Source organism: Somniosus microcephalus, chromosome 6, assembly GCF_052327205.1.
Source record: "Somniosus microcephalus isolate GS21.2 chromosome 6, FLI_Smic_1.0, whole genome shotgun sequence".
Taxonomy (NCBI): Eukaryota; Metazoa; Chordata; class Chondrichthyes; order Squaliformes; family Somniosidae; genus Somniosus; species Somniosus microcephalus.
Window position 1 is genome coordinate 130,955,425 of NC_140992.1, and position 17,053 is coordinate 130,972,477.

The 17,053-nt window shown below is 47.8% G+C and overlaps 1 protein-coding gene across 1 annotated transcript in view; it reads right to left on the bottom strand.

Moving 5' to 3' along the window:
- The window catches only part of ubxn7 (UBX domain protein 7), a 119,527-nt gene that overhangs the window by 82,386 nt on the left and 20,088 nt on the right, over positions 1–17,053 (bottom strand). The window contains exon 5 of the mRNA XM_085992000.1: positions 16,771–16,923. Coding sequence (XP_085848126.1) covers positions 16,771–16,923 — 153 coding nt within the window. The remainder of the gene's footprint in view (positions 1–16,770; positions 16,924–17,053) is intronic.

Sequence of the window (17,053 nt, forward strand, 5' to 3'; positions counted from 1 at the left end):
AAGAGAGAGAGCGACTGGGGGGAAGAGAGAGAGCGACTGGGGGGAAGAGAGAGAGCGACTGGGGGGAAGAGAGAGAGCGACTGGGGGGAAGAGAGAGAGCGACTGGGGGGAAGAGAGAGAGCGACTGGGGGGAAGAGAGAGAGCGACTGGGGGGAAGAGAGAGAGCGACTGGGGGGAAGAGAGAGAGCGACTGGGGGGAAGAGAGAGAGCGACTGGGGGGAAGAGAGAGAGCGACTGGGGGGAAGAGAGAGAGCGACTGGGGGGAAGAGAGAGAGCGACTGGGGGGAAGAGAGAGAGCGACTGGGGGGGAAGAGAGAGAGCGACTGGGGGGGAAGAGAGAGAGCGACTGGGGGGGAAGAGAGAGAGCGACTGGGGGGGAAGAGAGAGAGCGACTGGGGGGGAAGAGAGAGAGCGACTGGGGGGGAAGAGAGAGAGCGACTGGGGGGGAAGAGAGAGAGCGACTGGGGGGGAAGAGAGAGAGCGACTGGGGGGGAAGAGAGAGAGCGACTGGGGGGGAAGAGAGAGAGCGACTGGGGGGGAAGAGAGAGAGCGACTGGGGGGGAAGAGAGAGAGCGACTGGGGGGGAAGAGAGAGAGCGACTGGGGGGGAAGAGAGAGAGCGACTGGGGGGAAGAGAGAGAGCGACTGGGGGGAAGAGAGAGAGCGACTGGGGGGAAGAGAGAGAGCGACTGGGGGGAAGAGAGAGAGCGACTGGGGGGAAGAGAGAGAGCGACTGGGGGGAAGAGAGAGAGCGACTGGGGGGAAGAGAGAGAGCGACTGGGGGGAAGAGAGAGAGCGACTGGGGGGAAGAGAGCGACACCCCCCCCCACAGTCGCGCTCTCTCCTCCCCCCCCAGTCGCGCTCTCTCTTCCCCCCAGTCGCTCTCTCTCTTCCCCCCAGTCGCTCTCTCTCTTCCCCCCAGTCGCTCTCTTTCTTCCCCCCCCCCAGTCGCTGTCTCTTCCCCCTCCCCCGTCGCTCTCTCTTCCCCCCCCATCGCTCTCTCTTCCCCCCCAGTCGCTGTCTCTTCCCCCCCCCCAGACTCTGTCTCTTCCCCCCCCCCCAGTCGCTGTCTCTTCCCCCCCCCAGTCGCTGTCTCTTCCCCCCCCGTCGCTCTCTCTCCCCCCCCGTCGCTCTCTCTTCCCCCCCCCGTCGCTCTCTCTTCCCCCCCCGTCGCTCTCTCTTCCCCCCCCGTCGCTCTCTCTTCCCCCCCCCGTCGCTCTCTCTTCCCCCCCCAGTCGCTCTCTCTTCCCCCCCCAGTCGCTCTCTCTTCCCCCCCCAGTCGCTGTCTCTTCCCCCCCCCAGGCGCTGTCTCTTCCCCCCCCCGTCGCTGTCTCTTCCCCCCCCCCAGTCGCTGTCTCTTCCCCCCCCCAGTTGCTGTCTCTTCCCCCCCCGTCGCTCTCTCCCCCCCCCCCCCCCCCAGTTTGCTCACAGTAGTGTCCAGATTAATCTTTAATTCCTGCAGACAAAAGCCTAGACGCAGTGGCGGGCCGTGCGCATGCGTGCCGGCGTCAAGGCGGCTTCGCAACTGGCGGCCTCTTCTCTCCGAGCCCCCCCCCCCCCCGGCCGAGAGACGCGCTCTCCGAGCACCCCCCCCCCCGGCACAGAGCCGTGCTCTCCGAGCCCCACCCCCCCCCCGGCCGAGAGACGCGCTCTCCGAGCCCCGCCCCCCCCGGCCGAGAGACGCGCTCTCCGAGCCCCACCCCCCCCGGCACAGAGCCGTGCTCTCCGAGCCCCACCCCCCCCCGGCCAAGAGACGCGCTCTCCGAGCCCCACCCCCCCCCCCGGCCGAGAGACGCGCTCTCCGAGCCCCGCCCCCCCCGGCCGAGAGACGCGCTCTCCGAGCCCCACCCCCCCCCGGCCGAGAGACGCGCTCTCCGAGCCCCGCCCCCCCCGGCCGAGAGACGCGCTCTCCGAGCCCCGCCCCCCCCGGCAGAGAGCCGCGCTCTCAGAGCCCCGCCCCCCCCGGCTGTAATCAGTGCGGGCGGCGCATGCGCGGTGAGTGCGGGCGGCGCGAGGCCGTTAGCGAGCGGGAAACTTCGGGCGGCCCGCCCGCGCTACGGCCCGACACCGTGAAACCTGAGAGGGGGAAGTAGAGAGAGAGGGAAGAGGAGAAGGAGAGAGAGAGAGAGGGAAGAGGAGAGAGAGAAGGAGAGGGAGAGAGGGAAGAGGAGAGGGAGAGAGGGAAGAGGAGGAGAGAGGGGAGAGAGAGAGAGAGAAAGTTTTTGATTTTTAAAAACGCCGGTTTGGGGACGGCGGCGGTTAGGGGATCACTTCAGTTCCTCCTGTTGCTAAAGGCAATTTAAAACACAAATAAATTGTTATTTAATTCCCTAACACATCATTAAAATATTTACCTTAGTTCCCTAACACACAGAAAGTGTGGGGGAAAAAATTGTGAAAAATCAAGATGGCGGCCACTCACCTCGGTTCAGAAGGATAAGGCCCGCCCACACACGCACCGATTGGTCGACCGGTCAGGTCACCGAAGCGTAGGATTGGTCAATCGTCGAGTCACTCGACACTCAACTGTCGGACGGCACGCGCCAGGAACTCGCCGTCCAATTGGTGGACCTCGACATCACACGGTCGCTAATGAGATGCTAATGAGCGGAACGTTGAACGTTTTTCGGATACCGCGGGCGGGATTTTTGTGCGGCCGAAACGTAAATACGCCTATGACCGGTCCGGAATCGCAAGCTTTCTTTTGAGGCGATGCGCACGTCGGTACGCTCTGTAACTTTCAAACGTATAGAACACGGACAGACAGACAGACATCGGGACAGACAGACAGAAGAGCCGCTTTATATATATAGATAGATATCTCAAGAAAAGCAGTGGTCCTAGTACCGACCCCTGGGGAACACCACTGTATACCTTTCACCATGAGGGGCAAAGGACTCAAAGGCAAAGGACAACAAAAACCAACCGACGTAGAACAGTGTTATTCAATACATTGGGGAACACCACTGTATACCTTCCTCCAGTCCAAAAAACAACCGTTCACCACTACTCTCTGTTTCCAGTCACTTAGCCAATTTCATATCCATTCTGCCACTGTCCCTTTTATTCCATGGGCTTCAACTTTACTAACAAAAATATTATGTGGCACTTGTCAAATACCTTTTGGAAATCCATGTACACCACATCAACCGCAATGCCCTCATCAAAAAACTCAATCACGTTGGTTAAACACGATTTGCCTTTAACAAATCTGTGCTGGCTTTCCTTAATTAATCCACATTTGTCCAAGTGACTGTTAATTTTGTCCCTGATTATTGTTTCTAAAAGCTTCCCCACTACCAAGGTTAAACTGACTGGCCTATAGTTGCAGGGTTAATCTTTACACCCTTTTTTTGAACAATCGTGTAACGTTTGCTATTCTCCAGTCCTCTGGTACCACCCCGTTTCTAAGGAGGATTGGAAGATTATGGCCAGTGCCTCCACGATTTCTTCCTTCACTTAGAGGATGCATCCCATCTGGTCCCGATGACTTATCTACTTTAAGTACAGCCAGCCTTTCTAGTACCTCCTCTTATCAATTGTTATCCCATCCAGTATCTCCTCTACCTCCTCCTTCACTATGTCTATGGCAGCATCTTCTTCCTTGGTGAAGACAGATGCAAAGTACTCATTTAGCACCTCAGCCATACCCTCTGCCTCCATGCGTAGGGTCTCCTTTTTGATCCCTAATCGGCCCCACCCCTCCTCTTACTACCCGTTTACTATTTATACGCCTATAGAAGACTTTTGGATGATCTTTTATGTTAGCTGCCATTCTATTCTTGTACCCTCTCTGGTTAGCCTTGGTTAGACCACATCTGGGGTAGTGTGCACAGTTCTGGGTACCACACCTTAGAAAGGATATATTGGCCTTGGAAGAAGTGCAGCGCAGAATCACCAAAATATTACCAGGACTCCAAGGGTTAGATTATGAGGAGACATTACATAAACTAGGTTTGTATTTCCTGGGAAATAGAACGTTAAAGGGTGCTTTTGATTGAAGTTTCTGGTATTTTGAAAGGAACTGATAGGGTAGATAGAGAGAAACTTTTCCTGCTGGTGGGGGAGTCTAGGACAAGGGGACATAACCTTAAAATCCGAGCCAGGCCATTCTGGAGAGAAGTTAGGAAACACTTCTTCACACAAAGGGTGGTTGAAGTGTGGAACTCTTTCCCACAACAAGCAGTAGGTGCTAGCTCAGTTACTGGAATCTGTAGCTTGTCAAGGACGGGATGGAAGCAAAGAGCAGGTGGGCTGTTGGAGAAGTGGGTTGGACTGGAGCGTGGATATACTGGGAGTGGCAACACCAAGGGTAATGGCGATATGAAGCACCTCGGGTACGGGGCTGCAAGCAGCCCAGGATTACAAGTCCAGGTCTGAGAGCACAGTCTCTGGCTGTGATCATAACTGAGGTGCTGTGGCAGTGATGAGAAGCAGAAGTGACAGACAGCAGGCAAGAAGTGCCAGAGAAGGCACAGCTGAATAAGCTTTGAAGATATTTTTTAATTGGGGAGCGGGCTGGAGGAGACGAGGGGGTGCGGGTTTGAGGCTATTATATCTCTTCAGAGTGACAGGGGTGCTCACACCTAATATAGTTGCAGTAAAATTCTGGAAGACTGAAGCAAAATCTTTTATAACATCCCAATCTCTCTCTTCCTATTACACTCATTCTTTCCCACTGTAACTTTAAATAAAATGTTATTTTTCTCTTTCTGTATGGCTATTACAACTTTTCACAGTGCATCACCTGGTCAGACTCTTTTTTCATTGTCTCTGGCTCACTTTACTGTATGTCTCTCCTTCCCTCTCTTTTGTATGGCTTCAATATCTCTTGCAAATGTTCCTTTATTGATGTACTTATCATCTCTTACCTAACATCAAACTGATTCTCAGGTTATGGCAGAGCTGCTAAATGACTATTTTGCATCAGTCTATACTCCTGTGGAGAACGCTTATGTTCCACAAGACAGGTGCTCAGCATTGCGTAACATTATTAAAATAGAAATTAATGTCATCTTGGATAGATTAGGAAAGCTCAAAATTGATAGGGTTCCAGGTCCAGATAATATATATCCATAGGTGATTAGAGATGGAACAGGTGCTCTGAGCCCCTTGCCCATATCTTCAATAGAGTCAGGGTGGTTCCCTTAGACTGTAAGCTAGCTCATGTAGTTCCTATTTTCAAAAACGTGAACAGATTAGAGCCAGGGAACTTCAGGCCTATCAGCCGGACATCCATTATTGGAAGATGCTAGAGGGGATCATTAGAGGTCCTGCGACAAGGGTGGATGTTCAGAGTCAGACCAGGAGAAACTGGTAGTTGGGGAGTGGAAAGAGAAGGGGCTATGAAATATGAATAGCTGACAGAGGTCTATAAAATAATTAAATGGCTGAATAGCGTCCCTATTGATAGATTATTCCAGTGTAACAGATTGGGGAGGACCAGGAGACACAAGTTTAAACTATGTAAGAGTAGGAAGAGACTGGATGTTAGGCAGTTCTTCTTTTCCCCCAAAGAATAGAAAGCCTCTGGAATGCGTTGCTGGCTGGTGTGGTGGGTGCTAACTCTCTACATGACTTCAAGGAGCTGACTAGGGCAGAGATCGCATTATTACATCGAATTTTACAGCACAGAAACAGGCCATTCGGCCCAACAAGTCTATGCTGGTGTTTATGCTCCACCTAAGCCTCCTCCCACCTTACTTCATCACACCGTATCAACATATCCTTCCTTTCTCCCTCATGTACTTCACTAACTTTCCCTTAAATGCATCAATGCTATTCACCTCAACCACTCCATGTGGTAACAAATTCCACATTCTCACCACCCTCAGAGTACAAAGTTTCTCCTGAATTCCCTATCATCTTGTATTTATGGCCCTAATTTTGGACTCCACCAGAAGTGGAAATAGTTTCTCTACCTCTACACTATCGGACCCCTTGATAATTTTAAAGGACTCTATCAGATCACCTCTCCGTCTTCTTCAAAGAGCCCCAGCCTGTTCAGCTTTTCCTGATAGTTGTACACTCAGTGTTCTGGTATCATAATTGTAATTCTTTTTTGCACTGTCTCCAGTGCTTCTTTATCCTTTTTGTAATATGGAGACCAGAACTGTGCACAGTACCCTAAGTGTAAATAGAATGCAAGTGTCTTTATAGGTTAGCAATTGGTCCATGTGATCTCCTGCACTGGTTTTGATCGCCTGAAGGGTTTGGAGGGGAATTTTACAGAGTATTATTTCCCTTCTTGAACATGGGATTATTCTCTGGTTTTTACATCTCCCAAGAGATTACTTGGCTGCGGAGGTTGGGGAGGGAAGAAGTCCGGCGATTGATCCTGCTCGTCAATTTTGCATCTTCGTATCTGCAGGAAGATGGGAAGAAAGTATACTGGGTGGAGGTGGGCTGGGAAGAGGGCTGGGAAGAGGTCTGAAAGGTCCTGCGACAAGGGTGGGTGAGAAAGACAGTAGTGTTCAGAGTCAGGCCAGGAGAAACTGGTAGTTGGGAAGTGGAAAAAAGGGGTTAAAGAGGCTGTAAAATAATAGGAAAACAGACTTGAAAAATTGGGGCTGTTTTTGTTTGAATAGAGATTAAGGGGTGATTTAATGGAGTTGATTCAAATAACGGAGGGACGATATAGGGTAGAAATATCTACCATTGATCAAGTCTAGAATGAAGGAACAGATTCACAGTACAGAAGGTGGCTATTCAGCCCATCGTGCCAATGCCTACTCTTTGAAAGAGTATATCCAATTAGTCACACTACCCTGCCCTTTCCTCATAGCTCTGCAGTTTTTCCTTTAAGCATATATCCAATTTGCTTTTGAATGTTACTATTGAATCTGCTTTCACCACCCTTTCAGGCAGTGCATTCCAGATCATAACACACTACATAAAGAATTTCTGCTCATCTCCCTTCTGGTTCTTTTGCCAATTATCTTAACTCTGTTCTCTGATTATCAACCCTCCTGCCAGTGGAAAAAGTTTCTCCTTATTTACTCTATCAAAATTCCTCAATTTTGAACACCTCTATTCAATCTCCCTTAACCTTCTCTGCTTTGACAATAATCCCAGCTTCTCTACTCTCTCTGCATAACTGAAGCCACTCATCCCTGGTATAATTCTGGTCAATCTCCTCTGCACCCTCTCCAAGGCCTGACATCCATTCTAAAGTGTGGTGCCCAGAATTGGAGGCCTAACCAATGATTTATAAAGGTTTAACTAACTTCCTTGATTTTGTACTCTATGCCTCTATTTATAAAGCTATGGATCCTGTATGTTTTTTTTTTTAAAAACAGCTTTATCAACTTGTCCTGGACCTTCAAAAATGTGTGTATATGAACTCAAGTCTCCCTGTTCCTGTACCCCTTTTTAAAATTGTACCATTTAGTTCATATTGTGTCTCCTCATTTACATTACAAAAGTACTTCATTGGCTGTAAAGCGTTTTGGGATTCCTGAAAGGTGCTACAGAAATGCAAGTTCTTTCTTTCAAAATACATCATTTCACACTCCTCTGCATTAACTTTTATCTGCCACGTGTCTGCCCATTTCACCAGTCTGTGTATGCACTCCTGAAGTCTGCTATCCTCCCCACTTTACATTTACAAGTTTTGGGTCATCTGTAAACTCTGAAATCGTGACCCCCTATACATACACACACACATATATATATAGAGCCTTAGGATTGAGAGCAAGAGAAACTTTTCTTTAAAAAAAAAGGGTTGTGAAGTTGTGGAATGCACTACCAAAGTTAGTGACTGAAGCAGAGATCATGTCAAGTTTTAAGAATATGTTAGATAGGTGGTTGAAGGAAAGGAAGATAAAGGCATGTTGGAACAGAGCAGGTACATGGGATTAGGACTATGGAGGATGGCGTTTGTATGGAGGATAAATACCAACACAAACTGGTTGGGCCAAAAGGTCCATTTCCCCTGTTGTAATTTCTATGTAATCCCTGAGAGGGCAAGAGGAGAACACAAGTAACCCAATGTATGTAACATAGTTTACCCTGACAAAGTGACCGAACAAACTAAAGTTTGAGCTTTATATTGATTTGATTTTTTTTTTATAAATACAAAAAAACTTTCATCTTCAAAGTCCCAAAAATGTTTTTCCTAGTGTTGTGCTGCCAGTAATTTTTGAACACTTGGAAAGGAAACAGTTGGATAAACACATCTAAAAAGTTATGGGCACAAATGCATGCTGGCGCGCTCTAGTCTGCTACCTTGTTGGTCTCTTCAACTGACATGTTGTCTTCCTGAACTCTGATGAACGCAAGACTCAGGCTTAAGTCAGAAACAAGCCTCCAATGGAAAGCAAAGTAGAAGGCCGTTCCAACATCGAAAACGTTTAGGCAAGTGTAATAAATGTTACTGTAATTTTTTTTAGTATCTTTATTATGTTACAAACCTTATTTCCAGCAGTAAATGCTTATCCCAGTGGCAAAGTCAAGATGAAAGTGTAAAAGACTTTCAAAAGATATTTGTAGAGCGATTTTATTTCTTCCCCTCTTTTATTGGTAGATTTTGTTTGATTCATATATCCTTAGTAACTCCTTATTAGAAGGCTATCTACCTATAATCCTCACATTTGATTGTACATTCTCTAACTCGTGATGTGCTTCTATTTTATGAATGTGAGCAAATCGGGCACAAGTGTGATGATGGAACCAGACACTTTATTTTACTCATCTCCCGTGGCATTGCTCATGGTAAGTCAGAGGCTATGCTGTTTTAATGACAGAAGTGTTATACCATGAAACTTTAATGAGAACCAGCAAAAGGGTTTAAAATGCTGGTGATTTGCCTTTCTCAACCTGCCTAACTTTGAAAGAAGTTTCATGCTGATTTTTAACAGCTGCTCATAGAATCTGTATATATTCCACTTACCAATAGCCAGTTGTTATAGTAACCAGTTAGAGATTTTCTTTAAATATTAGTTGGGCTGAGAGGGGGATTGTGGGGGTCATGGTGGTAGAGGATGGAGAGTTGAAATAGGGCAAGGCTGGATGAGATGAGGAGGATGAAAGAGCAGTGCAAGGCCTGAAAATGACAAAGGAAAAGATCACAAGCATTTTAAAACTGGGAGGCACTTGATACAAAGCACTTGGGAAGGGCAGCCCAAGAAGTACTCAGGGTGGATAGACGAGTAACTAGATAAACCAGTAAGGACTTGAAGAGTCCTGCGTGAGTGAGCAATCAGATGGGCCAACAACCAGTTGGGTTGAAGTGTGCTGGGCAAGACCTTCACAGGGTGGCCCACTGTTGCTCAAGTTGATCCTATCTTAAGTCCTTTGTGACGACCGGGTCGTGAAAGGCTGAGTAGGTCAGGGAGCTGGAAAGCGCATAAGGATCAGGTCAGGTCATCAGAACTGCTGCATGGGAGCCTAAATTAGGAGCAGTGTGCCGTGAATAACTTTGGCTGCAACAAAATAAAAGGAACAAAAGCATTTACAAGAGCAACTTACATTTATATAGCAACTTTAATTTAGCAAAACGTCACAAGGTGCTTCACAGGAGCATTAACAAAATGACACGAGCCACATAAGGAAATATTAGGGCAAGTGATCAAAAGCTTGGTCAAAGAGGTAGGTTTTAAGGAGCGTCTTAAAGGAAGAGAAGTAGAGAGGCAGAGGGGTATAGAGAGGGAATTCCAGAGCTTGGCAGCTGAAGGCATGCTGACAATGGTGGAGTGATTAAAATCGGAGATGCGCAAAAGGCCAGAATTGGAGAAGCAGAGATATTGGAGGGTTGTAGGGCTGGTGGAGGTTAGAGATAGGGAGGGGCAAGGCCATGGAGGGATTTGAAAACAAGGATAAGAATTTTTTAATTCAGGCATTACCGGACTGAAAGCCAATGCAGATCAGCGAGCACAAGGGTGATAGGTGAACAGGGCTTGTTTAGAGTTAGGATACGGGCACCAGAGGTTTGGATGAGCTCAAGTTTACGGAGGGTGCAAGGTTGGAGGCTCACCAGGAGAGCATTGGAATAGTCAAGTCGAGATATAAAAAAGTCATGATTTCAGCAGCAGATGAGCTGAAGCAGGGGTTGAGAGGGGCGATGTTACGTAGGTGGAATTAGGCAGTCTTGGTGCTGGAGCCAATATGGGGTTTGAAGCTCGGGGTCAAATAGGTTGCCACAGTTGCGAACAGGTTGGTTCAGCCTCAGACAGTGGCCAGGGAGAGGGATGGAGTCGGTGGCTAGGGAACGGAGTTTGTGTTGGGGACCAAAGACAATGGCTTTGGTCTTCCAAATATCTATTTGGAGGAAATTTCTGCTCATCCAATACTGGATGCAAGACGAGCAGCGTAACAAACCAGAGGCAGTGGAGGGGTCGAGAGAGGTGGTGGTGAGGTAAAGCTGGGTGTCATCAGCGTACATGTGGAACCGGATGCTGTGTTTTCGGATGATGTCGCCAAGGGACAGCATGTAGATGACAAATAGGTGGGGGCTAAGGATAGATCCTTGGAGTCTATTCAAGTCCCAGCCAAGTGCACCCAATTGAACTCAGTATGTTGAGGAACTAACTAGGGAACAGGCTATTTTAGATCTAGTATTGTGCAACGAGAAAGGGTTAATTAATAACCTGTAGTAAGGGGACCTTTAGGGAAGAGTGACCATAATATGATAGAACTTTATATTGAGTTTGAAAGTGATTTAGTTAAATCTGAAACTGGGGTCTTGAATCTAAACAAAGCAAACTACATAGGTATGAGGGGCGAGTTGGCTAAGGTATATTGGGAAACTACATTAAAAAGTATGACGGTAGACAAGCAATGGCTAGCATTTAAAGAATTAATACATAATTTACAACAAATATACATTCCTTTAAGGCACAAAAACCCCACAGGAAAAGTGGTCCAAGCGTGGCTAACAAGATAAGTTAAAGATAGTATTAGATCAAAGGAAGAGGCTTATAATGTTGCCAAAGAGAGTAGTAAGCCTGAGGATTGGGAGGATTTTAGAATTCAGCAAAGGAGGACCAAGAAATTGATAAAGAAAGGGAAAATAGAATACAAGAGTAAACTAGCAAGAGACATATAAACAGACTGTAAAAGCTTCTATAGGTATGTAAAAAGGAAAAGATTAGCAAAAGTAAATGTGGGTCCCTTACAGGCCGAGACAGGAGAAATTATATTGGGGAATAAGGAAATGGCAGAGAAATTAAACAAATACTGTGGCCCCGATTTTCTGGCCGCCGTCGGGCGGCTTTTCATGCGGCCGGGGGCCAAAAATCGGCGAAAAAGCGGGTCGGGACCCCCCCCGCCTGATTCCCCACCCCGTCCGACTTTCGGACTGCCGTTTCCACGCACCCCGCTTCAGTCCTGGCCGCCGCTGGCGGGACTGGTTATCGGAGCACGAACAAGCAATTATCTGCTTGTTGAAGTGGATTTTCCCGTGCCGTTGCAACTTTGGTGCTTTCCCCACCTGAAACCCGCCTGCGGAGAACCCCGCTGCTGAGAGCAGGTGTGAAAACTGCTGGCTTGCTTGCTTGCAGCTGCAGGTCGCTGAGGGCTGAAGAGATTTAAATAGGCAGCATTTGCAGGCTGCAGGACCTTGTTGATCAAGGCTTGGGGGAACTTTTTGAAGCCTTAGGAGCAGCTGCAGGAAGTTGGAGCCTCACACACTTCTCCAGTGTGAGCTCCTGGGAAGCCCCTCTCACCACCCTAACTCAGCGCCCCCTCAACGGAGGCATCTGCCAGAAGCATGGGAGGCCTATGGGACGTTCCCTTCCTGGCATTAGAGGATCTCCAACAGCAGAGGCGGCAGCAGCAGAACCAGGAACAGCAGGATGAGCACCAGGCTGCTGCTCACTCACCTGAAGCTGCACAGGCCAGAAGGGGCCAGCGCTTGGAAGTGGCTTGAGAGCACCTTGCTGCGCTTTAGGGGGCCAGTGGGACCCGTTTCTGCACTGGCAGTCCTACTCAGAAGGACTTCCATGAAGATCTGGTTTCTCTGTTCAACAGATGGCCAACGCTCCTCAAGAGATGTCATTCTCTTATGAGCACTCACCATGTTTTCCGTACCCTGGCGAGTTATCTCCTGCATGGAGGTTGCCAACCTTTCCATGGTGATGCATTCATGCGCCAATGACTCCACAAAGGCTCTGCTCATGGTCGCTATGGACTCCTCCATTTGCTCAGCACTCGCAGCGACCCTAGAGACAAAACCTGCCAGAGACTCCTGCATCTGTGCATGGAGATCCATCACCTCTTCTCTTGCGGATGGACCCAGAGGCAGAGGGTCGAGATGCAGCGCAGCTGAGCTGAGCTGGCAGAGCCCTGTGCCCTCCGACGAGGACTCTCCACTGCTGTCCGTCTCCAGAATCTGCTGAGGCTCACTTGTGAGCTCTGAAACACCAGGTGACAACACTACTCTATGTCCCGAAGGTCCCCCCGAGGTGTGAGTGTCTGCGCTGGTGCTGGGTGCGCTTACTTCTGCTGATGCTGCGCCCTCAGAGGTTGGAGCTTCCTCTGAGGAGTCTGGCTGCACAGCCTCTTCCTCCTCCACAGTGAGGACGGGGGCTCTGGATGGTACTGTGGGGGAGTAAAGGAAGGAGATAGAGATGTAATGCCAAGGTTCTTCTGGTGACTCCCAATGAGTTGGCATCTGCTGACACCTGCATCCATGCAGCATTGGTCTCAGTGGGAGGCCTCTTCCTCCCTGACCTAGGGAAGAGGACCTCCCTGTGGGCCCTAACCCCATCCAATAATGCCTGCAGTGAAGCCTCGTCGAATTTGAAGGCAGCTCGGCCTCTGCCGCTGGCAGCAGCTGGTGCAGGCTCCTCTGCCATTGTGCAAGAGTGGTTGAGAAGCCTGTAGAGGTGGAGAAGCTTGCTGGACACTTTGAAGGCACCACGAATGATGACATCATAGTGTGGGGATTTCTGACTCGATTTAGACAATTAGCAAGGCTTCCCACATGCTGGGAATTAATTGGCCACTTGAGGGAAAATTGCGTGGAGCTGGCTGACACTTTTTTATGTGTGTCAGAAACCCCACATTCGGGGAAATCCGACCATTCCCCACACAAGCCGAAAATCGGGGCCAGTGTGTCTGTCTTCATGGAAGAAAATGCAAAAAACTTCCCGGAAATAGTGGAGAACCAAGGGTCTAGCAGGAATGAGGTACTGAAAGAAATTAGTATTAGTAAAAAAATAGTACTAGAGAAATTAATGGGACTGAAAGCCGATAAATCCCCTGGACCTGATGGCCTACATCCTAGGTTTTGAATGAGGTGGCTATAGAGATAGTGGCTGCATTGGTTGTCATTTTCCACAATTCCATAGATTCTAGAACAGTTCCTGCAGATTGGAAGGTAGCAAATGTAAACCCACTATTTAAGAAAGGAGGGAAGAGAGAAAACGGGGAACTACAGACCAATTAGCCTGACATCAGTAGTCGGGAAAATGCTAGAATCTATAATTAAGGACGTGGTAACAGGGCACTTAGAAAATAATAATAGGATTGGGCAGAGTCAACACGGATTTATGAAAGGGAAATCATGTTTGACGAATCTGCTCGAGTTTTTTGAGGTTCTAACTAACAGATTGGATAAGGGGGAACCAGTGTATTTGGATTTTCAGAAGGTATTCGATAAGAGAGTAGGAATAAACGAGTCATTTTCGGGTTGGCAGGCTGTAACTAGTGGGGTACCGTAAGGATCAGTGCTTGAGCCTCAGCTATTCACAATCTACATCAATGATTTGGATGAGGGGACTAAATGTAATATATCCAGGTTTGCTGATGATACAAAGCTGGGTGGGAATGTAAGTTGTGAGGAGGATGCAAGGAGGCTTCAAGGGGATATAGACAAGCTAAGTGAGTGGGCAAGAACATGGCAAATGGAATATAATGTGGAAAAATGTGAAGTTATCCACTTTGGTAGGAAAAATAGAAAAGCAGAGTATTTTTTTAAATGGTGAGAGATTGGGAAATGTTGATGTTCAGAGGGACCTGGGTACAGCAAGCAATTAGGAGAGCAAATGGTATGTTGGCCTTTATTACAAGAGGATTTGAGTATAAGTGTAAAGACATCTTACTGCAATTATATATAGGGCCCTGGTGAGACCACACCTGGAGTACGGTGTACAGTTTGGTCTCCTTACCTAAGGAAAGATATACTTGCCATAGAGGGAGTGCAACGAAGGTCCACCAGACTGATTCCAGGAATGGGGGGGAATTGTCCCGAGGAGAGATCGAGTAGACTAGGCCTATAATCTCTAGAGTTTAGAAGAATGAGAGGTGATCTCATTGAAACATACAACATTCTTACAGGGCTTGACAGGGTAGATGCAGGGAGGATGTTTCCCCTGGCTGGGGAGTCTAGAACCAGGGGGTCACAGTCTCAGAATAAGGGGTCGGCCATTTAGCACGGAGATAAAGAGAAATTTCTTCACTCAGAGGGTGGTGAATCTTTGGAATTCTCTACCCCAGAGGGCTGTGGAGGTTCAGTCGTTTAGTAGATTCAAGACAGAGATCGATAGATTTTTGGATATTAAGGGAATCAAGGGATATGGGGATAGTGCAGGAAAGTGGAGATGAGGTAGAAGATCAGTCATGACCTTACTGAATGGCGGAGCAGGCTCGAGGGGCCAAATGGCCTGTTCTTATGTTTTTATGCAACTCCTGGAGTCGGCCTCCTCGAGAAAGCTTTTTCAGGGATATACAACTGTAGTTTTCCATCCCTGGGATCATCCTGGTGAATCGATGCTTTACGCTCTCTAAGGATTTAATATCCTTTCTATAAAGGGGACACCCAAAATTATGTACAGTAGCCTCACTGTGGCTTAATCACTGTTTTGTATAAATTCAACATTACTTTTGTACACTATACGCCCATTTATAAAATCCAAATGCCATTGGCCTTTTTTATGGCTTTGCAGTCTCACTTTAGGGAATTATTTGAACCCCTAGGTCTCTCTATTCATCCACACTTGCCCTTCAGTGTCATTCCATTAAGTGTATTCGCCCATTCAACAGAGGACACAAGCTCTACTTGCCAAAAAAAAAGACATGGATGACGAGAGGGATCAGGGTATTTAAACTAAAACAAAAAGCTTACAAAAATGCAAAAAATAGCAAGGATCCTGGCAACTGGGAGAGATACAAAGAACAAAAGGTGACAAAACAGGACCTCTCGATTCAGGACCATTTCTTTAGATTGGAAAATTGCACGTCACTCCACTGTTTAAGAAAGGTGAGAGAGGGAAAACATGGAATTATAGACCAGTTAGCCTAACATCTGTTGTCGGGAAATTATTGAACACCTTGAAAATTTTCAGCTGATCAGAGAGTGCCAGCATGGATTTCTAAAGGGTAGGTCATGCCTGACAAACCTGAGTGAATTTTTTGAAGAGGTGACTAAAGTAGGGACAGGGGAATGTCTGTGGATGTTATTTATATGGACTTCCAGAAGGCATGCGATAAAGTCCCTCATAACTGTAAGCTAAAGTTGAAGCTCATAGAATTGAAGACAAATTATTGACCTGGTTACGAGATTGGCTGAGCGGCAGGAGACAGAGTTGGGATAATGGGCAGGTACTGTAATTAGCAGGAGTCCCACGGGCATCTGTGTTGGGACCTCAACTATTCACCATATTTATTAACGACTTAGATGATGGGATAGAGAGCCACATATACAAGTTTGCCGGTGACACAAAGATAGGCGGCATTGTAAACAGTGGCATAAAATTACAAAGATAGATTAAGTGAATGGGCAAAATTATGCCAAATAAATTTCTATATAGGCAAATGTGAGGTCATCCACTTTGGACCTAAAAAGGATAGATCAGAGTACTTTCTAAATGGTGAAAAGCTAGAAATAGTGGCAGTCCAAAGAGGCTTTGTGGTCCAGGTACATAGACCATTAAAATGTCATGGACAGGTACAGAAAATAATTTAAAAGGTTAATGGAATTCTGGGCTTTAGATCTAGAGGACTAGAGTACAAGGGGGTAGAAGTTATGCTACAGCTGTACTAAGCCCTAGTTAGACCACACCTGGAGTACTGTGTTCAGTTCTGGGCATCACACCTTAGGAAGGATATACTGGCCTTTGAGGGAGTGCAGCGTAGATTTACCACAGAAACATAGAAGATAGGAGCAGGAGTAGGCCATTCGGCCCCTCGAGCCTGCTCCGCCATTCAATGTGATCATGGCTGATCATCCAAATTCAGTACCCGGTCCCTGCTTTCTCCCCATACCCCTTGATCCCTTTAGCCTTAAGAAATATATCTAACTCCTTCTTGAATATATTTAATGAATTGGCCTCTACTGCCTTCTGTGGTAGAGAATTCCACAGGTTCACCACTCTCTGGGTGAAGAAATTCCTCCTCATTTCTGTCCTAAATGGCCTACCCCCTATCCTTACGACTGTGACCCCTGGTTCTGGACTCCCCGACCATCGGGAACATCCTTCCAGCATCTAATCGGTCTAGTCCTGTTAGAATTTTATAAGTTTTATAAGTTACCAGAATGATACCTGGACTCCAAGGGTTAAATTACAAGGAGAGATTAGCCATCTTGATTGCACTTTCTCCCACCCCGTTCCCTGCATGCACTCTATTCCTTACTCCCAGTTTCTATGTCTCTGTCACATCTGTTCTGGCAATGCCACCTTCCACACCAGTGCTTCAGATAGGTCTTCCTTTTCCCTCAACCGAGGATTCCCTTCCACCGTGGTTGACAGGCCCTTGAATGTGTCCATCCCATTTCCGCACTTCTGCTCTCAACCCTTTCCCTCCCTCCCAGATAGGGTTCCCTCATCCTCACCTTGCATCCCACCAGCCTTCACATTCAACGGTCATCCTCCACCTCCAGCACGATGCCACCAAACACATCTTCCCCTTCCCGCATTCCGAAGGAACCATTCCCTGCGCGACACCCTGGTCCACTCTTCCATCAGCCACCCATCCCCAATGGCACCTTCCAATGCAAGCACAAGAGATGTAACACCTGCCCTTTTACCTGCCCCCCCCTTCCCACCATCCAGGGCTCCAAACACTCCTTCCAAGTGAAACAGCGATTTACTTGTACTTTCAATTTAGTACACTGC